The 17,092-nt window shown below is 34.2% G+C and overlaps 3 protein-coding genes across 5 annotated transcripts; 1 reads left to right on the forward strand and 2 right to left on the reverse strand.

Moving 5' to 3' along the window:
* The first annotated feature begins 1,449 nt into the window (after positions 1-1,449).
* Positions 1,450-5,890, forward strand: LOC102581161 (4-coumarate--CoA ligase-like 5). Its single transcript, XM_006342485.1, has 5 exons — positions 1,450-2,756; positions 4,611-4,756; positions 5,225-5,292; positions 5,386-5,488; positions 5,616-5,890. The coding sequence occupies exons 1-5, from the start codon at positions 1,532-1,534 to the stop codon at positions 5,727-5,729; spliced, it is 1,656 nt and encodes a 551-aa protein (XP_006342547.1). The 5' UTR covers positions 1,450-1,531; the 3' UTR covers positions 5,730-5,890.
* Positions 5,891-6,547: 657 nt separating this feature from the next.
* On the reverse strand, positions 6,548-10,272 carry LOC102581496 (uncharacterized). The gene is made up of 2 exons (XM_006342486.2): positions 9,903-10,272; positions 6,548-7,020 (listed from the first exon to the last, which is right to left on the reverse strand). Exons 1-2 carry the CDS (start codon positions 10,013-10,015, stop codon positions 6,813-6,815), a joined length of 321 nt encoding a protein of 106 aa, XP_006342548.1. The 5' UTR covers positions 10,016-10,272; the 3' UTR covers positions 6,548-6,812.
* Positions 10,273-11,070: 798 nt separating this feature from the next.
* Positions 11,071-14,968, reverse strand: LOC102581826 (alcohol dehydrogenase-like 7). Of its 3 annotated transcripts, XM_015306597.1 has the most exons (11): positions 14,815-14,968; positions 14,099-14,235; positions 13,946-13,992; positions 12,888-13,213; positions 12,555-12,637; positions 12,400-12,475; positions 12,181-12,245; positions 11,791-11,886; positions 11,519-11,683; positions 11,280-11,434; positions 11,071-11,203 (listed from the first exon to the last, which is right to left on the reverse strand). In XM_015306597.1, exons 1-10 carry the CDS (start codon positions 14,870-14,872, stop codon positions 11,318-11,320), a joined length of 1,170 nt encoding a protein of 389 aa, XP_015162083.1. In that variant the 5' UTR covers positions 14,873-14,968; the 3' UTR covers positions 11,071-11,203; positions 11,280-11,317. The 3 variants fall into 3 exon arrangements, with proteins under 3 accessions (XP_015162083.1, XP_015162084.1, XP_006342549.1); XM_015306598.1 differs by lacking the exon at positions 11,071-11,203 and having other exon boundaries at positions 11,210-11,434; positions 14,099-14,229; XM_006342487.2 differs by lacking the exon at positions 11,071-11,203 and having other exon boundaries at positions 11,210-11,434.
* Positions 14,969-17,092: the final 2,124 nt, after the last annotated feature.

A 17,092-nucleotide genomic window follows, 5' to 3' on the forward strand; every position in this document is an offset into this window, starting at 1 on the left:
AAAAACATTATAAGACTAGTGTCAAGATTTGGACAAGTCGCAAGGTGGGTGAAAAAAGAATGGCATACACAGCCAAGTTTACCATTTCTCCAAGTTTTTTTTTTTTTCAATACAGTTTAATTATTTTGGCTTTGTAAATACATTTTAAAATAAATTCATTTGAAATAAATATGTATTTACAAGTGCCACCTCCAAATAAGCCCTATAGCGCGTGATCCAAATTTGGTGGGGCTTTAATACGGACGGTGGACACAAAAACGGAAAAATAATAATACTAGTCTCATTATCCACGTTTTGGTCGTGTTGAAATTGGTCTAAGTAAACAAAAGTAGGCATATGGTTCCAAAAGTTTTAGAGAGGTCGATATTTGGTCCCAATGACTAATTAATTGTACCAATTATTTATATAATATATCCCTATATACCCTAACATTTTATTTGAGTTATCTCTATATTTTTTTTAGCTGTAAAAATGTTTATACTTGGGTAAATAATATTTTCAGTTTATTTGACCAAAAATAAAAATAAAAATGTGATGAACCTAAGATGATTTTTTTTGAAAAAGAGAGTTTATAAATCAATAAAAAGAAAGAATGACATAAGTATCAATTGCCTACCAAAAATGAGGAGTTCTTTTTTCTTCTTATTTTTTCTCTTTGTGGTTCAAGACATAGCAATAGTCAATAATAGATGGGACATGAGTCATGACACATTTAGCTTATTGAGAACATGACTGAGGGTGTGAAGAATATAAATTTTAGAAAATTCGTAGATAATAGTATATTTAAAATGTTGTTCGTTTGTATTAAACTATTAGTAGTCGTAGTATTGCTTTTATAGTTTCTTGTATATCAATTTTTGTTACTATTGATTATTATATTGTTTTGTTGAGTTTATGCATTATGTTATTGTCTATTATTGCTTGTTTTAATATGGAGTACATTATTACCTATTTATGTTTTAAATAAATCATTTTTAAAAGTTAAATAAGAAAATGATCTTAATCTTAAAAAAAAATGAGTCGGATCGATTCAGAATCAAACTAGACCAACCCAAGTAGAAGGGATCGGACTAGCTAAGGTTCCGCTAGGAGGCTACGCACACTTCAAATTTCCCAATCAATGGCTTCAAATCGATAATGTCACGTCAATTATGAATCGATCCCGCCAAATTTTTCATGACCCAAATAGTCCGACCCGAATAGCAAATTCTAGAAGTTAAAACTTTATTCATCTTTGGAAATGAACACTATTCCTGGCACAATTAAAGTGACAATTGGGAACTGATCCACAATTTTCTTTATCCTATAATTAATAAACACGTAATCTGCATGCAAAACATTACTCTAAAAAAATCAATAAAGCAACAGTCAACTTTTGTGATCTACAAATATTCTATTATAACTTCTCAGATCCAAAATCTGTTATAAAATTCCTAATTTTTCAGTTTAAAAGCATACTACTAACTACTTTTCGAGTGTGGTGAAATAGATAGACATTCAATTCCGCAGCAGCTAGTTTTGCACGGCCATAATGGCACAGTATAACAATAATCCAACCGTCGATCCAAATTCCGGCTATTCTCCGGCGAACTCAACTTTCTACAGCAAACGTAAACCGATTCCGTTTCCGGCGAATGAATCTCTTGATGTAACCACTTTCATTTCTTCACGAGCACATAGTGGGAAAATCGCTTTCATCGACGCTACCACCGGTCGGAAACTCACTTTCTCCGACGTCTGGAACGCCGTTGAATCCTTAGCTACCAGTCTATCCGTTGATATGAGTATTCGTAAAGGTGACGTTGTTCTTCTCCTTTCTCCTAATTCCATCTTCTTCCCCATTATTTGCCTCGCCGTAATGTCACTCGGAGCTATAATCACTACAACAAATCCACTCAACACGAACAACGAAATCGCTAAACAGATCAAGGATTCGAACCCTGTTCTCGCCTTTACAATCCCTCAACTCCTCCCGAAACTCACCGGATCTAATCTCCCGGTGATTCTAATCGACGGAGTGAATGATTCAAATTCAAATCTCAAAATCGTTGGGGATTTACAAAAAATGATTCAGAGAAAACCCAGTGAAAGCAGATTGAAAGAGCGAGTTACACAAAACGACGTAGCTACTCTGCTTTACTCATCTGGTACTACCGGAGCAAGCAAAGGAGTTATTTCGTCTCACAAAAACTTAATCGCCATGGTTCAAACTATAGTCGGTCGATTCAATCTAGACGAAGGTGTACGAACCTTCATTTGTACTGTACCTATGTTTCATATTTACGGATTAGCAGCTTTTGCAGCTGGGTTATTAGCATCTGGATCTACTGTTGTTGTACTATCAAAATTCGAAATGGATGAAATGCTCTCATCGATTCACAAATACAAAGCAACTTCTCTACCATTAGTGCCTCCGATTCTCGTCGCGCTTGTGAATAACGCTGATTTGATTAAGAAAAAATATGATTTGAGCAGCTTGGTGAGTGTTCTCTCCGGCGGTGCGCCGTTGAGTAAGGAAGTAATTGAAGGATTTGTAGAGAAATATCCATCTGTGAGGATTTTGCAAGGGTATGGGTTGACGGAGTCGACCGGAATTGGGGCGTCGACGGATTCTTTGGAGGAGAGCCGGAGATATGGAACGGCGGGAATGTTGTCGCCGAGCATGGAAGGGAAAATTGTTGATCCGGAGAGTGGGAAGGCTTTGCCGGTGAATAAGACCGGTGAGCTTTGGCTAAGAGGGCCTACCATTATGAAAGGTATGACTCTTTACGAGCATAATATATAAATATGTCATTTAACTTACGTATTTTAACTTGTAGATACATATATCTTATGTGAAATGATAATATCGTCTCGTATAGGAGGTAAATTGCTATGTAAAACGTGTAACTAATTATTCAACTTTATACACGTTTAAATATCCTTAGTATATATCCAAAGTCAGGGAATAAATGACACGTTTAGGTATTATGTTTTTTTTTAAAAAATATTTTGTTTTGGACTTATGTTTTGTTAGCAATAATTGAGTTATATATGGTACATGTTTGGACTAGACGGGAATTATAAAGAAATTATTGAAAGAGATGGTCAAAATTTTTATTTTATTTTTATAACAGTGATGTCAGGTGCTAGTTAGAATACATATAGGATCGGAGTAACTAATTTTATAGGTTAGTTGTTAATTTCCGCACCACTCGGCTAACTCCATTCACCAAAACATGGATAAATTGAAAGAAAACATCTTATATTTTTTGTTTTAGATTTTGAATTTGAGATATCATAGTTCTCTATTCACTCAAACACTCTTTCCTTTTTGATGTGTCAAAAAATGGTTTAACTTGAGCTTCAGCATGCATGTTTTTATAATCATTAAGATAATCATGCTATGTAAGCTAAATAAAAAAAATTATGCAAGGTTATGATTATAAGTTTCAAAACGTTTTTTTAAAATTTTTTTTACTCAAATCACTATCATATAAAATGAAAACTGTTGGGATATTTTTCTTTTTAAAAGAAATTTTCAATTTACATATCATTTAATTTGATAAAAATGCCTCTGCACTCTTTGCTTTGGAAAAGATCTTCTTCTTTGGTAGTGAGCTTTTGTTCCAGTCCATACATTATGAAAGTGTAATTATTAATATCAGCTTTGCATTATGTTTTGTCTGTCCCACTGCTTTTTCATAGTGCTTTGATGGTCCCATAAACTATTGGGGGACTGAAGAAATATTCAGCACTTTCTCCATTTCTTTATTATTTTTTTTACTCCAGAAACAATTTCTTTATCTTCACGAGATAGGGAAAACGACTATGTACACTCTCTCGTCCTTCACTGGGTATATTGTACATCAACTGAATAGTCACTTGCACAACATAGGATCAAATTAAAGTCAGTTCAATATCACCTTAAAGGATTTACTTTCACATGTTAGAAATTGTTTGTCATATTTAGGTATTTGGAAATTAGTTTGATGTTTTGAGTTTTGACCCAAGCGTAGATCATGGGTTCTAGCCAGGGAAGTAATGCTTGCATTAGGGTAGATTGTTTACATCATACATCTAGAGGTGCGGTCCTTCCACAAACCCTGCTAAGCGAGATGCTTTGTGCACCTGGTTGCCCTTTTCTTTTCGTATCAATTGCTTAGTTCATTGATAATTCACAAGTTTGTGAGAGTGATATTCATTGACCGGCATAATACATAAATATGCCTTTTAACTTGACCTCATTTCACATTTATACTCTCCAACTTTGGGTGTGCATAAATAGACGCTTAAACTTGTATAAAGTTGAACAAGTAAACACATAAGTCCTAAGTGGCATAATACACATAGGACACCACGTAGGACGCAAATTGTCATGTAGGATGCCACATAGGGCGTGTGTGTCTATTTGTTCAATTTTATACAAGTTTAAGTGTCTACTTGTGCACACTCAAAGTTGGACACTCAAAGTTGGAGGACATAAATATAAAATGAGACGAAGTTAAAGGGCATAATTATGTATTATGCCTTCATTGACCTATTGTTATAGCCTTCATTCATGATTGTGTTGCGTATTTTCTATTGCTGGAATATCCGTTAAGTTATTCAATTCTTGCTGCGAAAAACAGGTTATTTCAGTAATGAAGAAGCTACTGCTTCCACTCTAGACTCTGATGGATGGTTAAGAACTGGAGATCTATGCTATATAGATGAAGATGGTTTCATTTTCGTGGTTGATAGATTAAAGGAGCTCATCAAATATAAAGGATATCAGGTAAATGAAAACAAACTTCTCATTCTTCCAATATATTGTTGGCTTTTCGCCAAATGCCCTAAAACATATTTTGCACATCAATGTTATCTAAGGTGAAAAACGCAAAAAAGCTCTAAGGTCCGTTGGGGGCTAGAAGCATAAAGCACAAAAAAAACTTAATGAAAAAAGGCGCAAAGGGAGAACAAAATACAAATATGTATATGTAGTATTTGAATAAACTGAAAAAAAAATGATAAAGTGAAATATCAACTATTTAGCATTGCATTTCACGATTATGCTCATTGATAAGGAAAAGTGTGCTTTAGAGTCTTGATGACGACATTGCAGTGGCTAAGTGAGGCAAAAGATTCAACATGTCTTGCTCCTTGCTTCAGAGCTTAAGTGCGCCTTATACATGATCTGACACTTTTCTTTATAGTTAAAACCTACAACAGTACTCTCTTAACAACTTTTCATATCATCTTCTAGGTTCCTCCAGCAGAGTTAGAGGCTTTGTTGCTCACTCATCCAGAAATTTCTGATGCTGCTGTTATACCGTGAGTATTACTTCAAATCGCGCTTCCTCATATGCTTTACTGTTTCAGTATGAATCTCTGATGATCGTTTCATAAATCTCATTGTGTTTTAAGGTTTCCGGATAAGATGGTTGGACAGTTTCCTATGGCATATGTAGTACGAAAAACTGGAAGTACTATATCAGCGAGTGCAGTCATGGATTTCATTGCGAAACAGGTAAATTTAGAATGTCACATTTTACTAGATCAATATATATGATATGAACTCAGATTTGAAACAGGTTTTCGATTTCTGGTAATAGAATCTGTAAAGATGGCCAAATTTATCGCGTTTGTTTGTGTAGGTTGCTCCATACAAGAGAATTCGGAGAGTTGCATTTGTGGCTTCCATACCGAAGAATCCTTCTGGCAAAATACTTAGGAAGGATTTAATAAAGCTAGCAACATCAAAACTCTGAGAACAAAAGTTATGATTTTTGCATTTTAGTAAGTGTAACTTTTCAGCAGCCATAGTGTTGTTATTGTGCTAAATAATGAGTGTATACTGAAGTTTATTCTTGTTGATTATAAGTAATTTGAAGAGTTCTATCTTCTCAATGAATGCGTGAGCTTCTGTTAACTTGGTATGATTGTGAAGTTGGTATGAAGGGAATGATTCGTGATTTCGCATTTATTAACTCAGTTCATTTTGACCTGTCTAAATTTAACTCGACCGCCCATTTGACACCCCTAATGTTGTGCAAAAAGTAAACAAATGAAGCAGTTCTTAACAATAGCAAATTGCAAGTGGAAAACATTTCTCATCAACGTATGAAAATGTGGCTTTTGGTAACAGGTAAAGTTGTTGTCATGTGATCATGAGGTCACAGGTTTGATCTATGTAAACAGCCTCTTGTAGTTTACTGAAATGCAGGGTAAAGCTACAAATAGACCCATAGCAAGAGCTTAGCGCACTAGACTACCCTTCAAACGAAAATGTGGCTTCTATGATCTCCATTTTTATCTTTCTACAACTTCAACTAGATGACTGCACAACAGGTTGCAGCCATTTTTATTTTGCTTGCTAAGCATTATTTTAGGGTCATTCTATTCCTGTAAGCATCTAATGAAGATAATTGGTCGGCAAAATAGAATGCACATAAGCAAAAAGAAAGAAATTACTCGATCTATTTCCATATCGCTCATGATATATATCAAAACTCTTGACATCCATTGCAACTGTATATTGCACTATTGCCCAGCAGGGTAATGAAAATCCACGAGATAAACGAAAAGGTATATGAAATTTCATAATATGATGAAGGATAAAACCAACAAGACCAAACATCACCAGCAGGAACATCTGCAGTAATAGGAGCGGGCGAAATAGCTCTATTGTTAAACTATATCCCAAAACATTTGATCAGCTTCCCTCTAATTCCATTGCGTATTAAGGAAACAAAAAAGCACCAAAGGTCAAAATAGCAGTAAGATATTTCTCTTAATTTACAGGAAAAAGAGTTTGTCCCCGTTGTAAAATAATTCTTGCATCCTACACCTCTCTACATGGATAATGGGAGAAGCATCCTTCGCTTCCTTTTCCGCGCTGATCTTACTTGCTTTGCTATTTTCATGCATAAAAGCAATAGCAAGGTCACACATACTAAAATAAAAGCAAGCTTTAGATGCCTGAAGTACAGTGATACAGCAGAGAAAACCAGGAAAGCTAAAATAACCAGTTCCCATATCACAAAGATGACAACATCCACCCTGCATCAACAAAGAGAAAAGAAATAAGAGAAGGCACAGTGGAAAGCGTATTTTAAGTTACAGCCGGAAGTGGCAATGATGCATAGACAATGATAGTCCTTCACAGCAGGAATTTGCAAAAAGAGGTTATTTAAGAGACCTACACAGTTCTAGGAACCAAGAAGTAAGGATCCATTCACTCAAGTCTTCATCCGGTCCATTATTAAAGGTCTGGCCTTAACATTTTCACTTGATCCAGCATTTGCTGCCTCCACATGTACTAGTATATTCAATGTTTTTGAATAAATCTCTCAAAATAAATGACTGATAAATCATCTCTGCCTTTGAGATTTTAATTTGCTAATTTCTTGTTATTACCAATAACTCATCTGACTCTCAACACTATCGAATAGAGAGGAAGAACTTGCACATCAACCTATGCCATAGCTCATATCAACTCCTAAAATGTGTTAAACATACCAAATTTTTCTTTCTGAAGGTTAGCTAATACTCCCTCCATTCCATATTAAGTTAATTTTTGAGGTGTTTCACACCCTTTAAGAAAAGTAGATTAAGACATAAATTGAACTTACTTTTCCATTTTTACCCTTATTAATTATTGTCAAATTTATGATTAAAATAACTAAATATTAATTAATCACTAATTCCAATACTAACTAATGAAGGGTAAAATTGGAAAAACACTCTAAAAGTAGTCTTGAAAACTAAACAATTAAGTTAATTTGAAAAATGAAAAATGCCTCAAAAATTAACTTAGTATGGAATGGAGGGAGTAGTAGATAACTCTTTGGTAAAAGTAAGAAGAGGCAACTTATCAACAATATAAAAATACAAAAAGAGGTAGAGAAGCCTCAAAATGTTAGGAGCCACTTTTAATAATCCATGGAAAAAGTGACATTTCAAAAGAATTTAGATATGATTGTATAGTATATAATGATTAGACTCAACAAGAGTGGGATGACACTGCGTAATATTTGTCAGTAAATATTCTGTCATTTGAAGTGGAGAAAGTCCCTTATACCGTAGTCTACTTCTCAATGCATCTAGTGGAAAGGTTTTGAGGAAAGACTAGCAAGGTGGAAGATGCATTGTTTAGAAACAGGGGCAAGTTTAACCAGATAATACATATATTGCCTTTTCTTATTTCATATTAGAAAAACATCCTCATACTAGAAAGCACCAATGAAATGTAAACGGTATTAAAAGTATTCCAGCTTACATTGTAAACGGTATAAAAGTATTCCAGCTTACATTCCATACAGAGTCGGTAACCATTGAATGTAATTATTTTTTCTTATTCAATACTGCAGCTTTAGTAGCCAAAATAGTCTAGCAAATCTAAAAGAACTTATGAGGATGAAATAAGGGGAAAAAGAAGGCATGTAATAACAGATGTAAAGGCTTTTGATGTGGTTGTATTTCACCACAGGTGATCTATCCTGAGTTTGCAGAAATTCAATAAATTAAGGCGGGGATCATGTCAAAAGGTTTTTGGGTGGAAGGCAATACTAAAAAAAGTGGGTAAACCTAGACTGCTGAGTAAGCTATCCTACTAGGTTGAGCATTATTGATGAAAATATAACTAGAAAGAGGGAAACAGGAGAAGTTCAAAAAGCTGTATAGCAGTCACTCCTTAAAGTATTATGGATACTCAGGAGTTATCGAATAAATATCGGCTGCTGAGTGAGATGATATCTATAATAATGAGGGATATATGTGAGGGTTTTCAACATTTAAGACTTAGGAGAGAAGTGAAGGAACGGAAGCTTGTTAATTCCAAGGAGCTGTTGGAGGACTTGGAAAACTACAACAAGGAGAAGGATAAATGTTCATTGAGAACTGAGCATCAAATGAACAACACATTCAGTCTCAAATGCTTCGGCGTGTTATTATTGAAACAAGGAGAAACTCAAGCGACTTCATGGAGAAAGAGGAACCCAATGAAGAGGATTCAAAAGATTCAAAGAAGGGTAGGAAATGACCAACTGCACTTAAGAGCAGTTTAGTGACCTTTGTGTATAAATAACCCATTGTAATCAGTTTACCCTTGTCTAATACAAAACTTACGTCATCTTCTGTATTTTTCTTCTTTTAGAGCCATTCGATCAAAATTCCTTGGTTCCCTGAATTGTGAAACCTCGAATACTTCTTGAAGTCCTAGTTTTTCATGTAACGCATTCATTGCATAAATGGCCTCATCTCTTTAGACTAATTAGTGAAACAGGATTGTCCACATCAGAAAACTTTTCTGGCAAACAAATACTTGGAGTATATCGAATAGCTTCACAATATTCCTCTATTCAAAAGACCCAATCTTTAACCATCCAAAGAACTTTGACGAGCCAAAATCATCAACTGACAACAACATACCAAATGTAATCCTACAAAGTGCAGTCTGGGGAAGGTAGGTGTATCTTACCCTACCCTGAAGGTAGAGAGGTTGTTCCCTATAGACCCTCGGCTTGATGAAAACAACAGCAACAACAATATACCTAGTGTAATCCCACACGTGAGATCCGGGGAAGGTAGTGTATACCCCCTACCCCCTACCTTGGGAGGTAGAGAGGTTGTTTCCCCTCTGCTCACAAGAGTCAATAAACAAAGGCAAAATACTACACAAGCAAAACAAAGGAGTCGGAAAAAGAACACTATACGATTATCGAAGTATCCTATATTATAATCCCGAGTATAATCACAAAAATTAACCTCCAAATGCTGGAATTTACCAAATCAAATCCAATTCTCACAAGTATCAATTCAACAACAATCTCATATAACATACATATGCTTTAAGGAGTGCAATTCCATAGGATAAGCAAAAACATGAGAGATATCAATTCAAAAGGTAAAACAGAAAAAACCTAATCGGAAATGAATGATACCTTGAGGATGTTAAGTTAGAGGTAGAAGAGAAGAAAGAGACGGATGCCCAATCGTGCTTCGATCTAATCTGATACTCTCTCAGCTGCTCTGCTAGCTTCGATCTCGTAATCATCGCTCCGTTCCACCTTCCGATTCCTCCCCCGCGCTTCCTCTCTCTCTATAGCTCTCAATCGATTCAAATGTTGATTCTGTGCGTAAACCTACAGCTCTCCTATGCGCGCATCGATAGAGAGGAGATTCCGAAGAGACGAACGTGCCGGCGGCGACGCGGCGGCCGGCGATCGGAAGGGATTTTGAATTATTTTATTACTAACAGAAAAAACTTATGTTCGTTTGGGTTATTTTCCGATTTCTCGTACAATATTGTGACTCTTTTCTAATATTTCAACTAAATCTTTTTATTATTTTATTTTTATTTCCATATATTAGACATAAATCTAAAAAAAATAAAAATTATTTTGTTCTATTGTATATATATATATGTCCCTAGTTATCAATTTCTAGCAATCGTCACAATTTGTAACAAGCCAATTTTAATTTTTATAGCAATTCATCGTAATGTCGAGATTTAGTAGCTAATTCTGACAACTCGTCTTTAACTTCAAAAAAGAAGGTTATAATAACGAAAAGAACATATGATAATTTGGTTTTAGCTAGTGAAAACAAGAAAGACATGAATTTGTATTCAATACGATCAAAAAAATTGACACTCCTTGCTCGAGGAGTGGCATACCATAAAAAAAATAAAAAATCTTAGAGTAAGTTATTACTATATAAATTGTGCCCTTAAAATGTGAATGTTTGTGAGCGCATTAAGTAATATGTTTATTTACTTCACTCCTTTAACTTCTGATTGTGCTTCAAATGAAAGCAGACAACAGAAAGATTCAACAAAAATATGCAAAAGAGTAATAACATTACACTGAAATATTCTTGATCTTGTATAATCCTAGTTACATATCGAATTAACGTCACGATTCATATGGATTATGAAGCAATCCTTTTTCAAGAACACGAGACAAGTATAGTTACAGATTGAATTAACGTCACGATTCATATGGATTATGAAGCAATCCTTTTCAAGAACACGAGACAAGTATAGTTACATATACGAATTAACGTCACGATTCATATGGAATATGAAGCAATCCTTTTTTCAAGAACACGAGACAAGTATAGTTACATATCGAATTAACGTCACGATTCATATGGAATATGAAGCAATCCTTTTCAAGAACACGAGACAAGTATAGTTACATATTGAATTAACGTCACGATTCATATGGATTATGAAGCAATCCTTTTTTCAAGAACACGAGACAAGTATAGTTACAGATTGAATTAACGTCACGATTCATATGGAATATGAAGCAATCCTTTTTCAAGAACACGAGACAAGTATAACAGGGATCGATCACTTATCCATCCAAATAACACATCGTAGACTCTTTCCTTCAACGAGTAAATCAAAAGCCTTGTTGATGTCTTGAAAACTCACTTCGTGTGTTACAAACTTGTCTAGTTCCAATTCCTAAAGCAACACGAAAAAGTAGGGACTAGTAAAGATGCAAATGATAAACGACACACACAAGAATCAGACCAAAATTGCATTTACCTTGTCAAGGTAACGTTTGACAAGAAGAGGAACGTCAGATTTGGGTTTGAGACCTCCAAACAGTGATCCCATGATGGTTTTCCCCATATGAAGAATGTCGAAAGATTTAAATGTCAGCATTGCTCCCGGTTTATCAACTCCTAGGACAATTGTCTTTCCCCAACCCTGATATAACAGCCAAAGTAGGAACTATAACAACATATATATGTATGAAGAGTAGTTATAAGGAACTTATTTTGATGGTTATGAATGGAAAAGCTATGTGGGAAAACCTTTCGACAGCAGGCATATGCTTCCTGCACGAGTGTTCCCATACCAACACACTCGAAGCAGTAGTCAGCACCTCCGTTAGTCATCTCATTTATCACCTGGTCAAAAAATGGCCAAAAGGAAATGTGATCATCATCGGCATGAGAGGATCTAATATAACGTACATTTGTCATCTCATTTATCATCAGCACAAGAAATGAGAGACATGTAAAAACTTGGGCATGGAATATAAGAATCCACGCCATATGTTGAGCTAAATATAGAAATGATTCGTGCTACTTGACCAATTCAAAATTGGCAAGATTTTTACTTGAAATATCATGTTGTCATCAAGAACGATAAGTGATAGCTTTTGGAACATCGAATATCAAGCTGATCAATAAAAAACCGACCTGGCTAATAGGTTTATCCCCATAGCTATTCGAATTGACAAAGTCAGTCACTCCAAATTGCTTCCCTGAGTCAAATGAGAAAAGAAAAGAGCATGGAGGACACGAGAAATGCGGAAGAGTATTATTATTCAATCTTCTCCTCGGATGAATAGCTCAAGTTTCTAGTAGCAAACAAACAGAGAACGAAACGAATTGGGAAGAATGAAGAAGAAAGTTCACCTATTTCGAACTTGTCAGTGTTTATATCTACGCCAATAATTCTTGAAGCACCACATATCCTTGATCCCTCTGCGACCTATAAGACGTACCGTAAGCATATAAATCCACCAACTCGACTACCAATATAAGCAAGAAGAAGCAGAAGAGAAACATACTGCTAATCCAATTCCGCCCAAACCAAATATTACAACAGTTGATCCTTGTTCCACATTTGCAGTTTTCAGGGCAGCACCTACTCCTGAGCTCATCTTACATAATATCAGACTTGAACTTATTCAAAATTTTAAAGAGAGTTAGATAAATTTGTATTCGTCTTTACACATTCGTCTATAGATTTCCTTTTAGACATCTGATGAATAAGATTACAGAAAACAATTTCGTATGATGATTTAAGCACGGCGGCTATTAAGAAGTTGAAACCGAAATGACATTAAGTCTAAGAAATGATCATGCTGGAAAAGGAAATTTAGACGGGGTCAGAAACTAACCTGTTGATACTCCACAGCTAAAGAGGCATGCCCTGTTAGGTGGAACACGAGGATCAATCTTTGTTACATTAGCAATGTCTACAACAGTGTACTCGGTGAAACTTGATACAGACAGAAAATGGTATAAAGTTTCTCCATCAACGGTAGTGAATCTACTTGTATCATCTCTAAGCATCCATGGAGATACCTTAAATTGGAATTTTGAACAATTGTTGCTCTTCTTGGATGTGCAATCTATACATTCAGTACAGTCGGGCAAAAATATCGGGATAACTGAATCTCCTTCTTTTAAATCCTGGACATTTTCTCCAACACTCTCCACAATCCTTCAGTGAATAACATGCGATAAGGAAAGTGTGTTTTCACGCACTGGTCAATTGACGGTAAAGGTCATAAGGATAACAAAAGGAACGCCTTTACATATTACACTAAAAGTACCAGAGGAAAATGAACTTTCAGAGAGAAAAATCTTAATCTCACAAGAACGCAAGCTTAAGGATAACCACGCCATCATCAATGCACAGTTGTCTCTTTAAAGCATGCATGATTGACTTAAAGACATAGCCTAGTAGCTTTACGATAAGTGGCTAGCGCTACATGAAATTCTTAAGGAGTTACATACTAAAGCCCAATTATTCCAAACATGGGCTAAAAAAATCTGCTTCGAAATTACAGACTGGCGAAAAGGGGTCTGCAGTAACTTCCAGCAATAGAATAAATATCGAGCTGACCCTCCGTTTCCATTTAAGTGTCTTAGTTTGACTAGGCATGGAGTTTCAGAAAATAAATGAGACTTTCGAATCCCATGGTCTTAACTCTTAAGCTAAAGGTGTGTCAAGTACTAAATGTGCTTTTGAATCTTTGTCTTAGACGTGCTATGCGGAATATAGCATGAAAAATCTACCAAACATAGATAGATACATCCTTTTTTTTAGCAGACGGAAAGTATGATACTTGACTTGAAACAAAGGGAATAACATTTACAAACAATCAAGTATTCTTTAAAACCCTTACAACAGATAATAAACCAATTTGATAGGAGAATATACTAAAAGTACCCGAAAGCTTCATGGCCCAATATTCTTGGAAAGGATCCAGGAAAGTCCTAAAGGAAAACCAAGAATCAGATGATTCAAAAACAAGTTCAGCAAACACTTTCTACAGTAAAAAGATTAAATTTTTGCAACTTTAATTAGCACAAAATTACATACTTTCAACTTCCAGAAGGTAACATCACTGTGACAGAGAGAGGTACAAATGATCTTTATACGAACTTCACAGGATTTAGGAGGAGCCACAATTACTTCCTCTATCACCAGAGGTTCTCCTGCTTTTCTTGCCACTGCAGCTGCGATGTCACTCACAATTAAGTGATTTTTTTCACTAAATAAAACAAAACTGACAAAATTCCTCCTACCCCTTTTCAAGATTCCTCAAAAGATTCAACCTTTGATCCATATAAAGAACAAAGAACTTTTCCATAGGCTGACACCAACTAAAATTACTCAAATTTACTCATATTCCTTAGCCTTTAAGTGGACCTAACTTAACCCCACAAGCTAACTCGACCAATGGACATGTTAGGGGGCACAAGTTACATCGTATATATAAGGTCATTATTTAGGGGCACAAGAGGTTCATCCGTAACTACTTCGTAATAAAATTACACTGTATATATAAGCTCATTATTTTAAGTATATATCTCAACTTCTTTACCCCCATTTCAAGATTCCTCAAAGATTCAACCTTTGCTTGCAAAACATAGGCAATCCTTAGATCCACATAAAGAAACAAAATTGTTTCTATAGCTAACAACATCAACTAAAATTATAATCAAAGATTCTTTAAAGATTTGATTTTGAAAAGATGGGGACATTGAGGTGGTGGGAGTGGGGGCGGGGGGGTGAAGGTAGTTTCTGAAGAGTACCTCTGCAATGAATTGGCTTTCCAGCAGTTTTGCTCAGTTCAGCTTGTGTGGCAGCCATTGTTAAAAGCTAAAAAAAAAAACTAAACACTCTTGGAGAGGGTGAGTGGTGTGATTGTATTTTCAATTTTTAGTGTTGGTCAATTTTTATGGTGTCATTCTCATCTATCTTTCTCATTTTAGGAATAAAAAATTTATGATACAAGTAGATTTTGACTTATGTGTTTATAAATGGATAATGGTAGTGTGTTAGGTGTGGAGGAAAAGAAAATGTTTTTTTTTTTTTAAAAAAGAAAAATTCTAAAAGTTTATTAAGATATTTTAGAAAATATATTTTTAGAAAAATGAGTTCTTTAAAAATTATGAAAATGATATTTATGTCCTCTAACTTTGGGTGTGTACAAGTAGACACACACTTAAACTTGTACAAATAAACACATTCGTCCTATATGACTTCTTAAATCTTACATGACAATTTTGTGTTCTACGCAGAGGCGAATCTAGGATTTTTCAAATATGGGTGCACCCAGAAAAATGTATTAAGTGGGAATTGATCCGAACATGGATGCATCAAGAAAAATGTATTAAGTGAGAATTGATTCTTCATCCTCAAGGTAGAAAGCTCAACATTTAACCATGTGGACCAGATAGACTTCTTATAGCACGGGTGCAAGAATATAATAATATACAAATTTTAGAAAATATATACATAAAATATCTAGTTTTACGAAGAGACCACGGGTTCCGGTGCCCTATTTTTTACCTTTAGATTCGCCACTGGTTCTACGTGACGTCCTATGCGTATTATGTCACATAGGACACGTGTGTCTACTTGTTTAATTTTATATAATTTAAAATGTCTACTTATACAAATCAAAAATTGAAAGGCATAGATATCAGCTGAAGTCAAATTAAATAACATATTTATGTATTATGTCTATTTTTAAAGTATATCGATAATATAATTTAAGGGAAGGAAACATCGTGACACACATTTTGACCAACTATGCAAGGATATATAGCGTTTTCCACTAACTTACCTATTATTAAATAAGTAAGTTTGAGAATATATACTAGTATCCCAAATGTAATAGTTTTTTTTTTTTGTAGAAAAGGATATATATTATATATAGTTAAAACAGTACATGAAATATAAAATTTCCTTTCTCTTAAAAAAAAAAAAGTTTTTCAAGAACATGTGTCCTATTATTTTCTATGAAAAGAACTAACCCATTGTGTTTCAATTGCTATAGCCTATATATATAGATGGCCCCCAATCTTTTTTCACTCAATCTGAAGTGGAATTTTAAAATTTTCAAGATTTTTTTTGAAAAAAAAAGTATTTCCACTTTAAATTATTTATAAAAAGTTAAAAACAACTTCAACTTATATTCATAACCAAATTTCTGAATGAAACATAGTGAAATATCCGCAATAAAATATAACAACAAAATAATTGATTTAACTAGATTAAAAGTGTCGGATTCGAACCTTGGGTATAGAAAAGTCCTCGGTAGAGAGCACTTCCCCCGAATGGAGCCCTACGATGCGAATTTGAAATAGTTAGACTTCAATGCGGATACCAAACATCAGATCGGATGAATATTTAAAAATAAAATAAAATAAAATATATAAGATTTAACTTTTTTTGATTGAATTTTCTATTGCTTAGTTTGCAGGCTATATATTAGGGGTGTGCATCCGTTTTTTCGGTTTGATTTTGCACTATTTGGTTTGGATTTTTTTGATTTTTGGTTTTGTAAAAGTGTAACCCAATTCGATTCAAAATAAATTTGGTTTGGTTTTCCTCTATTCTGTTCATCTTTTTTTGATTGGGTTATTTGGTTATGTCAATAATTAATAACATAACGAAAGTAATAATATTGAATATCTTAAATATACTTTCTAATATAACTCATAAATAAACTTAAAACACAATATTAATAGGTATCCCTATTATAGATGTTCAAACATAAAATATAAACTTAATCATAATGAAAAGCAATAACAAAAAAGAGACAAAAGTGGTTAACTCCAACTTAATTTTAATCCTAAACATTTTATTTATAAATGTATTTGTATATATATAAAATAATTCGATTTTTCCAATTTTTATTTTTTAAAATTCAAAATCAACCAAAAAAACCAAACAAAGTAGATTATTAATCCAAAATCAATCAAAAAACCAAACAAGTAAATTATTAAATCCAAAAAATCAATTCAAATAAAATTTGATTTGATTTGATTTGGTTATTCTATTTAATCCAAATAACGCACCTAT

The sequence above is a fragment of the Solanum tuberosum genome, unplaced genomic scaffold (genome assembly GCF_000226075.1).
Source record: "Solanum tuberosum cultivar DM 1-3 516 R44 unplaced genomic scaffold, SolTub_3.0 scf00034, whole genome shotgun sequence".
NCBI lineage: Eukaryota > Viridiplantae > Streptophyta > Magnoliopsida > Solanales > Solanaceae > Solanum > Solanum tuberosum.

Bases quoted from the DNA above. Each gene is read 5' to 3' on its own strand.
- LOC102581161 (XM_006342485.1), top strand. From the start codon at position 1,532: ATGGCACAGTATAACAATAATCCAACCGTCGATCCAAATTCCGGCTAT. The intron at 5,293-5,385 runs GTGAGTATTACT...TTGTGTTTTAAG, and splicing joins TCTGATGCTGCTGTTATACC to GTTTCCGGATAAGATGGTTG. The intron at 5,489-5,615 runs GTAAATTTAGAA...TTGTTTGTGTAG, and splicing joins TGGATTTCATTGCGAAACAG to GTTGCTCCATACAAGAGAAT.
- LOC102581496 (XM_006342486.2), bottom strand. From the start codon at position 10,015: ATGATTACGAGATCGAAGCTAGCAGAGCAGCTGAGAGAGTATCAGATT. The intron at 7,021-9,902 runs GTATCATTCATT...TTGTTGATGCAG, and splicing joins TCTAACTTAACATCCTCAAG to GGTGGATGTTGTCATCTTTG.
- LOC102581826 (XM_015306597.1), bottom strand. From the start codon at position 14,872: ATGGCTGCCACACAAGCTGAACTGAGCAAAACTGCTGGAAAGCCAATT. The intron at 13,993-14,098 runs GTATGTAATTTT...GTTTTCCTTTAG, and splicing joins TTACCTTCTGGAAGTTGAAA to GACTTTCCTGGATCCTTTCC. The intron at 13,214-13,945 runs GTACTTTTAGTA...TATTCACTGAAG, and splicing joins TTGGGCCATGAAGCTTTCGG to GATTGTGGAGAGTGTTGGAG.